The 19,261-nt window shown below is 46.3% G+C and overlaps 1 protein-coding gene across 1 annotated transcript in view; it reads left to right on the top strand.

Annotated features, from left to right (window-relative positions):
* SFMBT2 (Scm-like with four mbt domains 2) overlaps positions 1-19,261 on the top strand; it is a 160,743-nt gene that overhangs the window by 6,013 nt on the left and 135,469 nt on the right. Inside the window, exon 2 of the mRNA XM_021706035.1 lies at positions 18,592-18,680. Within this exon, the coding sequence (XP_021561710.1) occupies positions 18,592-18,680 (89 nt within the window). The remainder of the gene's footprint in view (positions 1-18,591; positions 18,681-19,261) is intronic.

Here is a 19,261-nt window from a genome sequence, read left to right as displayed (position 1 = left end):
GACTCCGACTCAATTAAAAAAAAAGAGTCACTTGGAAAACGGATCAGGTTTAAGTTGATCTAAAACACTCAGAGTTTAGTTAGTAAATGAAATACTAAAGGCTAACCGCCCTCACATTGTGTTTAGAATTGTGTTTCAGAAACCGCGGCAACCCCTAGACGGGATCTGTTTACCTTCCTCATGCCACCCTGGCTGTGCTCCGGGTCAGGGAACACGATTTGGAAAGGTTAAGTGCTTGCCCTGGAGTCTCAGATCATGCAGAATTGAGAACATGGCTAGTTCAGTTCCGGAGGTACCGAGTGACCGTCCTGGCTTTTGTGTTTTCGGAATGAGAACGGGGGTATCGACTCCCAGCTCAGAGACCCATTTCTTCCACAGATAGTTTTATCGTCGGCAAGGTATTCAACAAGAAGTCCTCCCCACAGAAAACTTCGGTGCTGTTCCTACTTTTATGACATTGCCTCTTCTGTATCCTTTGCTTGTTTGGAGACGGTCTTGCTCTGTCGCCCAGGCTGGAGTGCAGTGGTGTGATCGTAGCGCACTGCAGCCTCGAACTCCTGGTCGCAAGGGATCCTCCTCTCTTAGTCTCTCAAGTAGCTGGAACTATGGGCACGCTTTACCGTATCAGGCCCACTTTTACATTAAAAAAGAAGAAGATAGAGTCAGGATCTTGCCAGGTTGACCAGACTGGTCTTGCCTCACTCAGTTCTCCTGCCTTAGCCTTCCAAAGTGTGGGACCTACAGGTGTGAGCACCTGGCCTCTCCTGGGTTTTCCTGCATCCTTGTAGATAGGCGGTGTGAGTCTCCTGAAAGAGTAAGCCTCTGATAAATCAACGGTTCGGTGTTCATATTCATATGGCTGCTCTAGACAGCCAATCGATGATCTGTTTTTCTCATGTTAATTTCACTATGAATGATGTTCCTTCATGGCTAGCTGGAGGTCAGTTTTCTACATAGTACCTGGCATAGTGGCACCTTAGGAATATTTCCTGTTTCAATGCTTATGGAGTGCTGTGCACATCAGAGACCGTTTGCTAGGTGCTAGAGGTAGATTCAGGGAAACGCCATCCCTGTTTCTTGCAAGAGTTTATGGGATATGTGGAAAGCCCAGAGGGGCTTAAATAATAACAGAGGATGAAGGAATTCGGAGGGCGACACGGCTGAGTATAGAAGACGCTGGCACGAATGTACCCAGATACCATCCATGGAACATGGCATGCTGGCTTCAGTACCCATAGACCACCATGTCATGGTCACGCCTCGTACGTGACACGTTGAAAGGAGAGGATAACAGGGGACATTGCCTCTCTAATTGCAGGTCGATTCTTGAGGGTGTGTTCTGGAGAGCCAGCAATTTCCCGAGTCCGTAACATGGGTGGAATTTTCTGCAGCTCATTTTCCTCTCAGTTTTCTTTGTTAGAAGGACTTCCTGTTGAATACCTTGCCATGGTCACACTGTCTGTGGTCACACACTGTGAGCTGGGAGTTGATGCCCCTGTTTTCACTCCCCAAACACAAAAGCCAGGACGGTAACTGTGTCCCTCCTCCTTCCATGCTACTCCTGGGGTCCCTCCTCCCAGGAGTACAGCTGACCCATTTCTTCTCGAATAATTAGGTGATGACTGTCCCCTTAGGCAGAGCACAAATGTGGATTTAGTAAGACTTGGGTGCCCAGTTCGTATACCAAACAAGAGATTTCTTTCTTCTTTCCTGAATTGGTTTTTGGCTCAAATATTCGGAATTAGAGATGCTCTTTATGATGGATGATTTCTTCTTCTTCTTCTTTTCAAAACAGGCTCTCACTCTGTCACCCAGGCTCGAGTGCGGTGGTATGATCCCAGCTCACCGCAGCCTCTACCTCCGGGGCTCAGGCGAGCCTCCCTTTTCAGCCTCCCAAATAGCCGAGACTATAGGCTCATGCCACCACGCCCAGCTAATTTTTAATTTTAATTTTTGGTAGAGATGAGGTCTCACTAGGTTGCCTAGGCTGGTCTCGAAACTCCTGGACTCATGCAGTCCTCCCACCTCGGCCTCCCAGAGTGCTGGGATTACAGGCGTGAGCCGCCGTGCCCGGCCAATGATGGATAAGGACGTGTAGAGGATATTTAGGCATCGTTCACTTGACGATCAGTACATTTCATGTTTGTGGGCTGATCTGGCATACGGTTCCCCACAGCAGGACTGGTATTGCTCGATGTGTGTGGAGTTCTGAAACAGATTTGTTAAGGGTCTTTTGGAACAAAACCCTTTTGTTACATTGGGGACTGTTTGTAACCATAATGAGAAAACCACGTTCCTTAGTGAGTGATTTGCGTGGACTCTGGGCTCTTCTTGGGTCACTTTCCCTGAGGCTGAGAGCCTTCCGAGGCCCATCTCCCTGGGCAAAAAGCACATCCCTCATCCCGGGCGCTTTTTGCCTGCACCTTCCATCTGGCCACGCCACATCCTCAGTCATGTGCAGAAAAGGGAGTAATGTGAAAGAATAATGTGCTGATTTCGATTTTCTCCATTTCCAGGTAGTCCGGCATCCAGTGAGGTCAGACAAACTTCCTGTCTGGCTCTTGTGTGATTGTGTTTATATTTCTGCTTATAAACTCATTCTAAGATGGCACTAAAAGTGTCTTTTTCCTTTCCTTTATCCAGCAAACATTATACAAAATAAGAATTTTGCTGAGCACAGTCACTCACACTTGTATTTCCAGCACTTTGGGAGGCTGAGGCAGGAGGATTCCTTGAGCCCAGGAGATCCAGACCAGGGCAACATAGCGAGATTTTTATCGCTTCAGAAAAAAATTAGCCGAGTGTGGTGTGGTGGCGTACACTTATAACCCCAGCTACTTGGGAGGCTGAGGCAGAAGGATTGCCTGAGCCCAGGCGGTCAAGGCTACGGTGGGCTGTGATCGTGCCATTGCACTTCAGCATGGGTGAAAGAGTGAGACTCTGACTCCAAAAAATAGAAAATAACTGAGAATTTTGATGAGGAATGTAGCCACGAAAAGAGGCATGTTTCCATATGAGTGCCTTTTGAGACTGGTTTTAAATCAGTAGCCTATCACGTTGGGGTTATTGAAATACTGGAAAAGCTGACCAAAATGGCCAAGATTATGATGATCGTGCCAAAGGGGATTCCACTGTGGTTAGATGAAATGCCTTACTAGGGTCCTGTGCTGTTCTACCACCTCCTCTTTTTTCTATTTGTCTGTTTTTAAAGTCTCAGATCACCCCATTTTCCCCCAATGGAAGAAATAACGGTTGCAGGATGAGTAGGAAGTGTATTCCTCTCTACTCATCTGGCAAGAATTTTTTTGCTCTACGTAAGTCGATGAATTCCTGCTTCCAGGGTTGACATCATAGTTTTTGTTTTGTTAAACAACCATAAATTTCTTCTAATATGATCTCAGCGTTAACCGGAAGAAAACCATAAGTTAATATGTTACATTACAGTGTTTAAAAATAATTGGGAGTAGTAAAGCGTCATTCTCACACACATAATTTGATCTCATGTAATGGATGGAAGAAAATTCAGGGAATTTCTCCAGGCGCTGTTTACAGCTGACTTTCTCAAGAACTGCTACATGCAATAATCCACATGAATTTGGTTTATGTAATAAAGCAGGCAGAATTTATAGTCAGCACTCAGAAGGAATTACTGACAGCTACGGGCACGGCTTTCTTGTTTGTTTTTTTTAACCCTTTTGTAAAATTTCTATTGAAATGGTTTATGACACAATATGGTAGTGGTTCTGATATATTTGTTTTGAGGAATCACAGAGGATAAAACCTTAGGGACTTGACTTACTTGAAATCCAATAACCGTTTAGTTATTAAGGAAGATAGATAAACAGAGAGTGTGTCAGATGCACATTTGTGCACCTCCTTCTACGGCTACTGGTGCTAATGCAGCTATTATTTTAGGCTCAGGACTACCTAACCTGCTGAGGGAAAGGGATGCCTTCACTTTTGTTCTCAACAGTTTTCCTTTAATAACAACCTGATTTATGGTTTCGAATCTGGCTCTGGAATGTTCTTTGGAACGCCCCTGATAACCAGTCACTTTTACCCAACCTGCCTTCTTGTAAAAACGACAGTCAAGCCAGTTAATTTTCCTGGTATCGCCACGTGTGGCATCGTCGTGCGAACTCTTGTCCATCATGCCGCGGAGCTGCAGCTGGGTTATGCCAAAGGTCAGGGGTCAATGTCTTGGCCAACTGTGGAGCTGTGAGCTTCCACTCAGCTACTCAGACTGCGGAGTGACATTGGTTCTCTCTGTGGGGAAATAATGAACACTGATCCATTCCCCATTGCATTCCTGTAGAAGCAAATACTGTGACCGGGGTAATATTGAAGTTTTGAAGATGGATGCAAACTATAAGAACTGAGTTTATTACTGAAATAGCTCAGCTCTGGCGAGTGAAAGAGGGAGAGTGCCTTGTCTTATTAGGAGATGAGCAACTCTCTGGTGGTAGGTTGTGTGGGGAATTTAGGGAAGAAGGAGAGAGGCTGAGGATACAGCAAGAAGGTGTAGGTTAGGATTAAGAGAGTTTCCTGCGAATGGAGAAATAAAGCAAGTTGGAATGGTAGGTCATGAAATTACCTTGCCGGAAGATTTGTTTAGCTTTCTGTTGTTACATGACTTGAAGTTGTGGACCTATGACCAAGACTCTATCGAGGCCCCAAAGAATCTCTGTTGTACTGGGTGTGGTGACTCATACCCGTAATCCCAGCACTTTGGGTGGCTGAAGCAAGGAGATAGCTTGAGCCCAGGAGTCCGAGACCAGCCTGGGCACCATGACGAGACCCTGTCTCTACAGAAAATAAAACAAAATTAGCTGGAGTGGTGATGCACACCTGTAGTCCCAGCTACTCAGGAGGCTGAGACGGAAGGATCGCCGGAGCCCAGGAGGTCGAGGCTGCAGTGAGCAATGACGGTGCAGCTGCACTCCAACCTGGGTGACAGTGAAACCGTGACTCTCACACACACACACACACACACACACACACAGACAAAAAACCACCACACGGGTTTCCCTGTTTTGTTCTGTTGCGGCCTTCAGCTGATTGGAGGAGGCCCACCCCCACCCACATTAGGGCTGCAAATTGCTCTCCTGGGAGCCCACTGATTTCAGTGCTCATCTCATTCCAAAACACCCTCATGGAAATATCCAGAAGAGTGTTTGACCACATGTCTGGGCACTGTGGCCCAAGCAAAATCACACGGAATTAACCATCTCAAGCAGTAACATGAGTACTGCTGACCAATAGGACGCTTCATTTCATTAGCGGTATCTACAGGGCATGTTAATGTAGATTTTTTGCAAGATTGCCTCTTTCTTTCTTTTTATAACTTAGACTTAAGGGGAATATTTGAATGGAAGCTCTGTGGCTCCAGCAAAGAAAGTAACTTTACAGGAAGAGGTAAGTCACGTGTGAAAAAGAGAGCGAGACCCGGAGAATAACTTCTTTAACAAGCAAGTGTCCCATTCCATTGAACTCCGAGCCCAGGACTCGTGTGATGTGTCAATTCAGTCTTGACAGTTTCTCTGCAGACTGAGCTAATAAAAGACCTGTAGGAAATCCATCTTAGTGGAAAGGAGGCTGGTTCTTTGGAAGGGGATTCTTTAAAAGCAGGAAAATGTTTAAAGCAGTAGCAGAAATGTCTATAAAAGTGAGATACTGGCAGCTAGAGAAAGATTGGCGACAATGTGCGAGAATGAGAGAGATTCCATATTTTATTGGATAAAAACCTCTAACCAGCGAGCAACGATAAGGTGTTAAATTTCGTGTGATAGTTTTGGCGGTGATCTGTCTTCTAGGTTCCTGAAGACATTCTGCAGAGTAACTTGGGTGATACCCTGAGAGTGTCGCAAATCGTCTCTGGCTTTATGGCTTTTCTTTGGCAAGTTCTGGTTGATTCTAGGGCTAAGAGCTTCTTGGGAGCTTCAGAGAGAGCACTGGATCTTTTGGGGAATTCATGTCCCATGTGTAGTTCTCGTATTTCTTTAGACTCTGAGTGTGTCCCTTGCCTGAAATGAACAGCATTGGTGTTCCTGCATGGACTAATTTTGGAGAATGAGAACTGCGGAAATATGCTACCTGTCTGTCTCTACCTCAGCCTTGACCTCATGAGATATTAAGTGCCCAGTCAGTTAAATTGATCCTCAATCCTTGGCTTTCTAGGTCATGTATGCTGGAAATAAATCATAAGTGATCATTTAACTCCTCTATAAGCAGTTGTAAGTTAAGCAAATACAAAAAAGAAACAAAAAGAAATGGCAGTGCTTTTGCGAATGCTCGAGGCTTGCTAACTAATTAAACTGTGTGTGTGTGTTTTTTTTTTTGAGTTGAAGTCTCACTCTGTCGCCCAGACTGGAGTGCCGTGGTCGCTCCCAGCCACCGCAGCCTCCACCTGCTGGGCGCCGGCGATCCTTCCGCCTCAGCCTTCCGAGTAGTCGGAATTACAGGCACGCGCTACCACTAGCCCGGCTAATTTTTTTGGATTTATTGTAGAGATGAGGTCTTGCTGCCCAGGCGGGTCTCAAACCCGCGGGCTCAGGCCATCCACTCACCTCAGCTTCCCAAAGGCGCGGGATGACAGGCTAAGCCACTGAGCCCGGCTAAGCTGTGTTTTAACGGAAGGTCTTTGTAGTGCATATTCATGGTAGCAGTGGCTCTTCATCTGAAATGTTCAGCAAATTCTGTTTCATGAAAAGACGAGTCAAGCAGATACAGTTTACAAAGGCAGGGAATCAGCCAGTACTTCCTGTGACGCAAGTTGGTAAAGGACCTACTCTGTGCTGTAGGCGTTGGGTATATGGTTGTGAGCACAGTGGACGGGAGTGGTCCCTGGCGTCCCCCCCCCGAGTGGACAGTTGGATGAGGGTTGTCCACAGAGGAACACAAGCTTGCAATTCTAAGTGATGTGAAGTCTCTGAAGGAAGAGAATTGAGGATTGTGAGGAGAAGCATGACAGCTGCCGGGTCAGGGAGGAGTTGGGGATCTAGGACTGAGCTGAGGTGCTGTTGGCTGGCAGAGCCGGTGTTTCTACGCAGAAGGCGGGAGGTGTGCAGAGCCCATCGTGGGGCCGATCCAGAGAGCAGATCGTAGAGAAATCCAGGATAGACAGCAAAGAGAAGGACGGGGGCAGGGAGGAAGCAGGCCTGAGGGACATGGATCCAGGCTTCGGAGTTTGAGATTTATTCCAGGACTCGGTGACTGAGCGACATCTCGTTTCTGTGTGTGACTGGCTTACGCCGAATGGTCTAAACCATGTTAGAATCATGCTGTGTATAACAAAGAGTGAATACCTAAAAATAGATAAAGAGCTCCTGCAAATCAATGATTTGTTTTTTAAAAGACCAGTCCATAGAAAAATACACAAGGGATGTGTATGGGAAGTTCCTGGAAGAGAAACCTGAATTGTCCTGATGACCCTAACGGCACCAATAATAAAGCGGAAAGCAAGGTGAGAAAGCAATTCTGTATGCCTGAGATTGGTGGAAATTTAAGAAATCTGATTCTGTAAAATCCTGGCAAGAGTAAGGAGTCATGGGACTTTTATACACATTGGTGATGAGAATTTACGTGGTAAGGATGACGCTGGAGAGCGGTTTGTCAATATCTAGTAAATCCTTAGCAGTTCTGCACCTGGAAATTCATTTCAGAGAAACCGTGTTTTAAACAAGTTAGCCGTCAAGTTTCGGGCGCTAACTTACTTGTACTATCAGCAGCGCTGAACATAGTTGGGCATTTCCTTCTTCCCGAAGTAGCTTCATCACTTGGAAATAGTCCTCACCGGGCTCATGGCAGTCCAGCTGGGGTCTAGAAGTTTGTATAACGCAAGGTGGGCTTCCCCAGGTCTTGCTGTCCCACGTTAGGGTGAGGGATACATTCTACAACATTGTATGTTACAGGTTTAAGAAGAGGTTTCACCAGAGGAAGGGGAGATTACACAGACCAAGAGTTTATTTCACATCCCACACTCTTATCCCATGGAGACCCCGCTGGGTGGGTGGGCATGTATTTGGGTGGAGGGTTCCTTCCACCTGTGGGTTTCCCTTCTCTTGAGGAAAGCCTAGAAAACAACCTTGATAATTGGGGATAAACAGTAATTGCAACACCCCCCACCCCAGTCGGGGAAGAAGCCCCCCATCCCATGAGGACTCTGAATGAGCATGAGTACAATACCTCCTGCCAGGCCCTGTCCTAGCTAGCTCTCAGAGAGAGAGAGAAAGTCGTTTTGGGACATGTCTCCCGTTGTCCCATGAGATGTGACCATGCCCAACTGGGTGTGGCTGTGTCCTTAAGTGAGTAGAATGCTGGTGGAAGTGATGCCTGTGATCTTTGAGTAACTAACAGATGGAAATTGTCCACCCTTTACTTAGGGTCTTTCCACAGCCTGGGATGTGGGCTTAGCCAGCTGCTCCCACATCCTCACTTAGGGCAGGACAATAAGACCGAGGACCCTCTGGTGTCCTAACACACCATGGGGAGCAGAACTGTCTGCGACACTGGGTCACCTGCCTGCAGACTCTTGAGAGAGAGAGAGATTTCGACAGTATTGGCACTGCTGTGTTTTGGGGCATCTTTATTATAATCAGATTAGCTGTGATGAAGTTTCTTGTAGTCATTTTTTTTCCCTTTTGAGTTGGAGTCTCTGTCGCCCAGGCTGGAATGCAGTGGTGTGATCACGGCCACCACAGTCTTGACCTACTGGACTCAGGAGATCCTTCTGCCTCAGCCTCCCAAGTAGCTGGAACTACAGGTGTGCGCCACATCATACCCGACTAATTTTTTAATTTATTTTAAAGACGAGGTCTTATCAAGTTGCCCAGGCTGGTCTCGAACACTTAGGTTCAGGCGATCCTCCCACCTCGGCCTCCCAAAGTGCTGGAATTCCAGGCATGAGCCCCCATGCCCGGCCTCATATTCATCTTAACATGAGCAAATATGGAGCTCTTCCTTGGTCTGTGCATCTTCTGAGTCTGGCCCACCAAGGGCAGATTCGTTCCTCAACTGCTTGGGCCTGAAGCCTCAGTGACATTTTATGTTTCACTTCCCTCGCAACTGGCTACATCTTCATGTTTGTAAAAAAGTTATTTTTAAGGTTGATATAATGATCACTCATAAGTAGACCCTGAACATTTATCATAGTACTATAAGACAGAGATTGACAGTCGCGGGACATTGCCAGGGTAGGTAGTAGTGGGTGGGGGCACACAATGTCAGTAAGGGCACAACCTGAAACCGGGCCAAGTGGGGACCCCAAGGGAGGCCTAAACTTTACCTGTGTGATGACCACATATACCTAATCCTGAGTTGTACCCCACATCTTTAAAATCAAATATATGCATTAAAATAAAATAGACATAATAATTGTGTTTGCTTACGGGGCACAGGGCGTTTTGATCTCTGCGTGCATTGCAGAAAGATTCAGTCACCTCCTCACCAACTTGTCATTATTTTGTGGAGAGAAGGTTAAAAATCGACTCTTTTTTGCAACTTTGAAATACACTATGTGTTATGTGTGCTATTATTAACTGTGGTGCGCATGGGGTGCAATTGATTCCTAAAACTTACTCCTCGGCCAAGGCGAGTGAATTGCCTGAGCCCGCAGTTTCGAGACCAGCCAGGGAAACCAGGCAAGACCTCATATCTACAATAAATAAAAATTAGCAGGGCACGGTAGCGCGCACCTGTAGTTCCGGCTACTTGGAAAGCTGAGGCGGAAGGATCACTGGAGCCCAGCAGATTGTTGCTGGGGTGGCCATGAGTATTCCGCTGCACTCCAGCCTGGGTGAAGGAGTGAGACTTCAACTCAAAAAAAAAATTACTCCTTCATCTAATGGAATTTTGTCCCCCTCGATTGACACCTCCCTGCCCTGCCCCCAGTTTTAGGGAACTGTCTTTCTTCTCTCTGTTTCTATAAGAAGAAATATATTTGTTTCGAGACAAGGTCTTGATCTGTTGCCCAGGCTGGAGTACAGTGGTCCTACCACAGTTCGCTGCAGCCTCGACCTCCTTGGCTCAAGTGATTCTCTCGTCTCTGCCTCCGAAAAACTGGGACTACCAGCACGCATCACCACACTTGCCTAATTTTCAAAAAAATTTTTGTGGAGATGGGGTCTTGCTCTGTTGCCCTGGCCGGTCTAGAACTCCTGGACTCAAGTGATCCTCTCATCTCAGCCTCCCAAAGTGCTGGGACTTCAAGTGAGCCACGACATCTGGCCCAGGTGGACTTAAAATAGCGATTCCAGCTACTTCTCATCGCCTCTCCTCCCATGCTCGCCAGCCTCGTGACTGAGTGACTACAGGATCTGCCTGGGAATAGCCATTTAATCATGTTGTGGTCAGAAGCTATCCTTTCACAATAAGCCACTTCTTCACGTCACTCAAGCCTGGCACTGGCTCTCCCTCTCACTCAGAAGAGCGAGGAAGAAAGCCCTTATAACCATCCATGAAAGCCCAACAAATAGCTGTTAGTGTGTCCAAAATGAAAAGCACGGGCATGCCAAGTACTGGTGTGGAAGTGTCCCCTCACTTCTGGGTGTCCCCAGTGGGGGCACCGCTGCCACCAATTCCTTAGATGGCACTGCATGCCATTCCCAGAAGTTGTCAAAAAGCAAACAAAAAACGATCCCATAATTCCCCAGAGTACCCCAACAGCACTGCTGCAAGTAGGTATGTGCTGATGTGTGTGCCTTATTAGAGCAGGGAAAGTCATTCGAATGGACTCATTTCAGTCACCTGTGACTCGGGTGAATGGTAGGAATCACCGAACTGATGGAATGTAAAGTCTCAGAGCAGCTGCCCAAGCAGACTGGTGTGGTGATGTGTGTGAGCTTTGGACTCTGAGCTGGGTGGCTTTCTGAGGATGTTCTTTTTCCTGTTTTTCTGTGCTCCTGTGCATCACATAGAGAAGACAAGTTTGGTTTGGATGTGGAAGGAATTTAGACTCCGGGAACGGCAAGAGATGTGTAGTGCAAATTTAAAAAATACAAGGGGGACTCAAAAGTCTGGAATTTATTTATTTAAAAATCGTGTATTTATTCTTCCATGTTTAAACCTCAGTCATCTTTAAAGTACTCTTTGTTTGTTCTGACACACCTATCAAGACACTTTTCCCATGGCTCCAGACAGTTTTTGATCTCGTGCATTTTGATGCCTTCTAGAACTGCCATTTCTTGTTTCACCTCTTCCACATTGGCAAAACGCTTCCCTTGGAGGACTTCTTTTCATCCTGGAAACAAACAAACAAAAAAAGTTCCTGGGGTGAGATTGGGTAAACAGCGAGGTTGGGGCATGGGGTCATGCTCTCTTGGGTCGAAATCTGCTGAACACTCAGTGCGGCGTGGGCAGGTGTGTTGTCATGATGGAAGAATCAGCCACCTGTTGGCCACAAAAAATGTCCCTGAAGCCGAACGCAACCCCTCACAACAACGCTCACGGGTCTATGGATGCTGATGACTTCCTAGAACACTAACCTAGCGATTGAGCCTGTGCTACGAGGGATCTGCCCTCTGGAACGATGATTCTAGGGTGTTTTGGATCCGCCTCTTATAGGACCAGTGCCAAAGAGTGTGTGCGTGCAAGTGTGTAATTTTTCTGGCCTTCTTCACAAGTTGCACATCTCCATCTGGGTTACGTTTATTATTAAAAGCAGGAAGACTTTGATCTGTATGAACGAACCCCAACAGGCCGTCTCTCGCTCTGCTGCCCAGAGCCAGGGCCTCATCAAGCCTGTTGGATCAATTTGTGATCTATCCTTTTGTTTGTAGGAACAATTTAATTTGAACCCCATATGAAAAATTAACGTCCGGTTCTCCTTTACAAATCTCCACGGGGAAGAATCCTGGAGTCTTTTCTTCTTAATAGTAGAGTAAGTGCTTCCATTTATAATTCAGGACCTGCTGGTGCCTCTTCTTTTCTGTAGCGAAGTCAGTGTTAAGAAATCTTTCCCTGATAAGTCAAAGGCCTGACATCTTGCTGTAAAGGCCCGGCTCTCTTGTGAGCCGGGAAGAGTTTCGGTGGATTAAGCACTTGCACTTATCTCCTTCTCCTCCAAACACCCCATTAAAATGACAGTAAAGGAATAAGAAACACACAGATCAACAACACAGAGAATTGAAAGGCGGCCGCGTAGGAGAGAGATTTCACGATGTTTCTGGCCGCCTGGCCCTGGGGAAGGCTTGGTGACCACTAAATCGTTGTGAGGGCTGCTGCGGCCTGCTGTTTGTAGCCTCCTGGAGGGGGTGGCAGCTGAGGGGTTGACCTGGGAGATGTTGAATGCCCGGCGGGTGGATGGGTGGGACTCCCACGTGGACTGAGTGTCACGGGGTTTAATGGGACGCCTGTGATCGGAACACTTCACAGACTCTGACCCACCCCCGGCTGGTCCAAATCAGGGAATAGAAACCAGACATTTATCCCTGGGGGTTGTCTCTGAAGAAGTGGACAGAATTGTCTGGGAGAACTACTTGATGCTAGTTTGGAAGGTAGCTTCATGGAAGAGGAATTGCCCTAACGTCCACTCCATGAGTCGGAAACCTCTCCCCGGGATGCAAGTCTCTCCTCCAGCGGCATTTTTAATTTTCGTTTTGAGTTGGAGTCTCACTGTGTCTCCCAGGCTGGAATGCAGTGGCATGATCACGGCCTCTTTGGGTTAGGGCAGTCCTCCCGCCTCAGCCTCCCAAGTAGCTGGGATTACTGGCGTGGGCCACCACTCCTGGCTGATTTATTTATTTTTATTTTTTGTGGAGATGAGCTTTTGCAGTGTTGCTTAAGCTGGCCTCAAACTTCTGGGCTCAAGCAAGCCCCCTTGCCTAGGCCTCCCAGAGGGCTGGGATTATGGGTGTGAGGCTCTGCCCCAGCCCGCCTCCAGAGTTTTTGGTGTCTCAAATTTAAGTCGATGCTTGACCAGGGATCACCAGACCCTCCAGGAAACCCTCTGGGGGAGGAGAGAAGGATGGAGATGAAGAAACAATAGAAGAACCCCAGGACTCAGAGAGCACGGAACGGGAGCGGAGAAAAAAGTCTCTGTTGCCGCCCTGGGAGGGTCTCACAACAACATCTTGTTAAGAAATAAGGTCTACAAGGAAGGAACCACCAAGAAAGACCACTGCCAACAAAACAGGGACCCCTAAAGTGAACTCAAAGAAGGGTTGGTTGAATGTGAATTGAGAACACTGTCCAGAAAGAACAACAACAGAAAATCCTGTGTTTGTTTAGACTCCAAGGTATGGGGCTGGAACCCACACTCCTTTTCTGTGGCCTGAAGCAGCTTTGAGTGAAAACAGCTTTTCTCTTTACTGTAATAATTCTTCCTATCTCTCAACTGAATGGGATGTTACCACGTGACTGATCTTCTCACAGACCTGTCTTCTTGACTGTGACGTGGGCGGGCGCTCAGGAGTGTGAGTGGACATCTGTCCTCCTGACTCCAGTGTGGGTCTTGATGAGGGATTTGTAGCCACAGACCGGTCTTCACAGGTCACATTCTTGAGAGGTGACACATCTTGGACTCTCCTGATGGGCTTTCACTTCCGACATCCGTGGTGTGTTTTCAAGTTCTCGATAAATGATGGTCATCTTCTGCCTTTTATTTGGGACTCTTGTAGCTTGTGTGGGATTTGTGGCCATCTCTAAACGTCCACACTAAAAGCCTGTGTGTGTTTCCTTTTTTTGAATCTTAAGGCCTTAATTCCTCCCTTCCTTCAGTGTGAGGTGAGCTCCTTCTCAGAGTGAGGCATTAGTGGAATGCAACCTGGATTTTTAAAAGTGCGTAATTGCATGTTTATATGATATCACAACTGAATAGAACCTTGCAAGCATGTTCATGAGAAGGTTGTGGGAAGATCCGGATTTTACGCAGCTTTTGGTTTTCCCGGAGTTTGTCTCTCTAAATCAGAACCTTGGGACCATAATTCTCAAGTTGTGGATAAATGTTTTCCCACCTGAAATTGCAGACTTCTTTTTCCCCCTTGAATCTTTCTGTTCCTGATGCAGCGTTCACCTTTGATGCTTTAGTTAGACACAGGGCAGGCTGTGGGTGTTCTGAGATCTAATGTGAGGGCCAGTCTTTCAATTTGAAGGAAAAAACCAGTGATCCCAGGGAAAGATTTGGTTAACATCTGAGAGAGATTGTTCTTGTGCTAACTGCCCGCTCTTTTTCGGTCTTGAAGAGAGACATGTTCTGCAGAATGAAAATATATAGTTTTAAAACTTCTTGTTAGACACGCAAGAGTACACGCGTGGAGCAATGCCGGTCAATTTCTGTTGCCGCCAATTCTAAGTCAGTTGCAAAGCGGCTTTGATTGTACCAGAATGTAACCCAATTGATTATTGGTTAAAATACCTCCATTGACTGAGAATTGTAAGTTTGTTATACTTAGGTTTTATTTTTTGGCAGCATTTATTATAGGCTTATTATACATTTGAAAATTTAGAGAGTTAAGAACGAAATGATAGCAGGTCTTCTTTTAAAATGAGCAAAAGTCCTGAGAATGGTCCTGTCTGGTTTTTAACCTAAAATGGTCTGTACGCCTTTATAGCTTTAGAGATACATTTTCTGGGCAATTTATTTAAATACTCTTTTGCCCATAAAAGATTGCTGCAGAGTCTTGTGCTGAAACACCCTCAGGAAAGTTACAGGACCCCTGGAACTTAGTGCTCCGAAGATGTAAATTTCAGAGGAAGATGCACACAGTCCAGAGCCTTCTCTAACACTCAGCTGTGACTTGACAGTGTCAATTTCAGCATTGTGCAGAGGCTTCCCAGGGTGCTTGCATACTAAAAAATTTAACCTTGGGAGGCTGAGGTGAGTGGATTGCCTGAGCCCATGGGTTAGAGGCCAGCCCAGGCACCTTGGCGAGACCTCATCTCTACAGTAAAATAAAAAATTTAGCCGGGTGTGATAGCGCGCGCCTCTGGTTCCGGCTACTTGGAAGGCTGAGGCAGAAGGATTACTGGAGCCCAGCAAGTCGACGCTGGGTTGGCTGTGAGCGTGCCACTGCCCTCCAGCCTGGGTGACGGAGTGAGACTCCAACTCTCTCTCTCTCACACACACACACACACACACACACACACACACACACACACACACACACACACACACAAAATAGATCTTAAATGTTAACTTGGATCATATGTGTGCTGGAAGCAACATTAAAGTGGAAACTCGAAATTTCTTCTCATAGTGGATTTAGACACAATTCTGTTAAGCAACAGGACCATTTATTACTTGATTATGATAATTGTCCTTTTATAATGAGACAGGAAGTGTGTATTTGTTGGGTATAGTTGTATATTTTGTCCTAATCTTGAGATTTGCTTAGTCATTTTCCTATTATTGCCACCATACCTTCAATTTAAATTACAGAATTGCCTGCTTGCAGAAGCTTTGGAGAATCAGAGACTCTTGTGGAAAGACTCCATGTAAGATTGGGGATTTGAGACTGGCTCTGCCCTTGGTTGTTCTTGTGAACTTGGTCAAGATCTAGTTAAGAACAGCTTCTTCATAGCCTTGTTGGGAGGATCAAGACAGATAAACTAAATGGAAGGCTAAGTAAAAGTGTCAGGTGAATGCAGACTTTAGTTAATCTATCGGTTATGTCTTTGCTTTGGGTCTTGGTCATGAACCTTAGTCATGCAGAAGGGCTAATTTGTAACGATGGAAGTCAACACCAGAGCACAGTTTTTGCCCCAGTTGTTTGCATTTCCATGTGAATATGTACACATAAAATAGGGAAGGTGGTATTTTCTTTGAGAAAAACCATCTCACACCAGCAGGGTAGGGAGAGGATATTGACATACAAGGTCAGGCTTGACTTTCTGTCCTGGCTTATCATGTTGGTGTTTCTCATGGTCTTGTGATTGTGTGTGGGTATGGGTGGAGGTTGATTTAGACAGACTTTGTGGTTAAAGCAGCAGGTGTTGCCACTGGCCTCCATTCTCTTGGCCGTTCTGCCCAAACTTGTTGGAGGTTTTGATCTGGAAGTTGTGAGAGTGAATGATCAATAACCTGTAGGTTACAAAAAAATATGTAATAATTTATTACATATTTATAATAAAAGAACGGTTAGTGTTTATTAATTGTTCAGTGTGGGCCAAGGATGATTAAGTTTGTTTGTATGTTTCTTCCTTGGTCCTTGGAGACTCCCTGTATGCTAAATACCGAGACTTTTATTTACACCCTTTTATTGATGAGGAGAGTCTATGGGAGTTGAAGGAAAATTGAGTAAATTAGTAAAAGTCATCCATCCAATGATGGCAGAAGCTTCATGGTGGCCCATATCTGCCCCGTACTCTTATGGCCAACGCCTTTTTTTTGGGTGAGGGGGTTGGAGTTTCACTCTGTTGTCCAGGCTGGGGTGCAGTGGCACACTCGCGGCCACCTCAGCCTCAACCTGCTGTGCTCAGACGATCCTTCCACCTTAGCCTTCCAAGTCGCTGGAACTACAGGTGCCGGTCACCATGCCCGGCTAACTTTTTGATTTATAGTAGAGACGATGTCTCCCCGAGTTGACCAGGCTGGTCTTGCACCTGTTGGCTCAGACAGTCCTCTTGCTTTCACTACCCAAAGTGCTGGGATTACAGGCATGAGCCGCCATGCCTGGCTTCCATGTCCCTTTTGTAATAACTGTGTTCCTTTAGGTTTGAGCTAGAGAGGGTTGCATCAGGCCTTTGAAGAACCTAAACGATGCAACAGACTGCTACAGTCTCAGGCTGTTAACAGACTAAGCTACGAACTGGGTGGATCCCAGGCCTGTCGTTTGCCCTGTGCTGTGAAGGTCAGAATCACAGTGTGCATTGGTGGGAATATGGACAAGTGTCTTGCTCTCACCTTTGCTGGCTTTGCAAATTCCTTGGTGCCCTGGGAAGGCTTAGGCCCCTGAGGGACGTGAGTGTAACTTATGGGAACCTTTGAAAATCTGTAACTTGGGAGGTACACCAGGACGGTTCATTTTTCTTGGGTCTTGGGTTCTAAGTGCTCATAGAATGTTGGCCTCCAGGGTCTGGTATTTCTTTTCCAAAAGATGCCTCAGATATGTTCTTCCTTTGTTCACAATGCTGTCACTCCTATTTGGGGTCCTACCACTTTTATGCTTGGATAATGGCAGCAGCCCCAGTTTCCCCGCTGTTAGACTCTTGTTTCTAGCCAGACCTTGATGATATTGCCAGATTCAGTTTATGCAGAGATATCCGGTGTATTAAATGTCTGCGTTGACTTTCTGAACTGTCCATAGTTTATTCCTTTTACTCAACATTACTTCCCAGTGCTGTGTGCTCAGTATGTGCATTAGTCTGGTCAGTTACAGTTCAGTTACTGCCCCTCTGTATCTATGGGGCACTGGTTCCAGGCCCCTGAGGGTACCAAAATCCACAGATGCTCAAGTCCTTGATACGAAATGATGTAGTGTTTGCATGTAATCTTTGCACATCCTCCTGGATGCTTTAAATCATCTCCAGATTACTTATGGTCTTCAATATAACGCAAATACTGTGTAAGAAGTTGTTATATTGTTTAGGGAATAATGACAAAGAAAAAAGTCTGTATGTGTTCAGTACAGATGCAGTATATTTTCTTTCTTTCTTTTTTTTTTTTTGAAAGCAGGATTTATTAAGAAGACAGAGAAGCTCCCAGAGTGGGAGGGGACCTTAGGGGGTTGCCCCTTTTCCAAATATTTTCTTTCCACAATTGATTGAACCCGAGATGTGGAACCTGTGGCCACAGAGGGTGATTGTGTTGACCGTCCCGTTTCTGCATCTGTTCGTGTCTCCTTCAGTTCCCCCCTGGTCATTAGCATGTGCTGGTCTCTCTGTCTGCAAATCCCTGCTTCTTTGGGGCCTGTGTAAACCTCTTCTCTAATTCAAGGCTTCGTTTTATGTTCCCACCTGGAAAACGTTTCTCTGATTCCTCTCGCCTCGCTGCTCTCTTTCTTCTTGGGCCTCCTGAGTCCTATACTTTGTCGTGTCTTTTTTGTTGTTTGTCAAAAGTTTTTAACTAGGGCACGTGACTTCAGGACCACGATTCCTTAATCTTCTCGGGGCCTCTATGGTAGGTGTGAGGTCACTCCCCGATGACAGATTGTCATCTCCACTGCAGTGTTAAGCATGGTGCCCAAAATTGAGAGACATACTGAAATAAAACCTACATAAAGAAAATTGCTAGCCGGGCTCGGTGGCTCAGCCTGTCATCCCGCGCCTTTGGGAGGCTGAGGTGAGTGGATTGCCTGAGCCCGCGGGTTCGAGACCCGCCTAGGCAGCGAGACCTCATCTCTACAATAAATCAAAAAATCAGTCGGGCGTGGTAGCGCATGCCTGTAATTCCGGCTACTCGGAAGGCTGAGGCGGAAGGATCGCCGGAGCCTAGCGGGTCGAGGCTGCAGTGGCCGGGAGCGGCCACTGCACTCCAGTCCGGGCGACAGAGTGAGATTCTGACTCAAAAAAAAAAAAAAACACACACACAAAAAAACCAAAAAACAAAACACAAAAAAAGAAAATTGCTGCGACTTTAAGTGTATTTGTTACTTGGCTGCTGTGTTGAAGTTTTGTTTTTGTTTTTGTTTTTGTTTTTCTTCTCCTTTGTCTTGCAAGCCATCAAAGAGAAGTACACAGACTGGACCGAATTTCTCATACGTGACTTGACTGGCTCGAGGACAGCTCCTGCCAACCTCCTGGAAGGTGTATGTATTGTTCTTGTACATCTAACGTAGCTCTGAAGCCTCCCAGTTACGCGTGCTCAGACATATATCCTTCTGCTGATAGATACACGCCTACGCGCAGATGTCGCTGTCCAAATAGCCCGACCTTCTGTTTCGTCCCAAATGCCTTAGGTGACTGATTGAAATGGCACTGATGCATCTTCCCCTATGGTACTATTAATGCATGGAAAATTTGCTGTGTGAGCATATGTGTGCGCTGACGTGTAGTCCCTTGGAGTTATTGATCAATGGTTTCGTGAAATGCTCTTATTTCAGATACATAACCCCAAGGTTTGAACATACATATGTTGACTAAAAATTGAATTAGCTTCCCTTGTTAAAAACAAGAGAAGTGGCCAGGCTGGGTGGCTCGGCCTGTCATCCCAGCACTTTGGGAGGCTGAGGCAAGTGGATTGCCTGAGCCCGCGGGTTTGAGACCGGCCTGGGCAACTTGACAAGACATCGTCTCTACAATAAAATCAAAAAATTAGCCAGGCATGGTAGCACACACCTATAGTTCCAGCTACTTGGAAGGCTGAGGCGGAAGGGTCGCCAGAGCCCAG

The sequence above is a fragment of the Carlito syrichta genome, unplaced genomic scaffold (genome assembly GCF_000164805.1).
Source record: "Carlito syrichta isolate Samal-C Ts95f unplaced genomic scaffold, Tarsius_syrichta-2.0.1 Scaffold315069, whole genome shotgun sequence".
Classification (NCBI taxonomy): domain Eukaryota; kingdom Metazoa; phylum Chordata; class Mammalia; order Primates; family Tarsiidae; genus Carlito; species Carlito syrichta.
The sequence above is the reverse complement of the archived record's forward strand: the minus strand, read 5'-3'. Positions and strand labels throughout refer to the sequence as shown.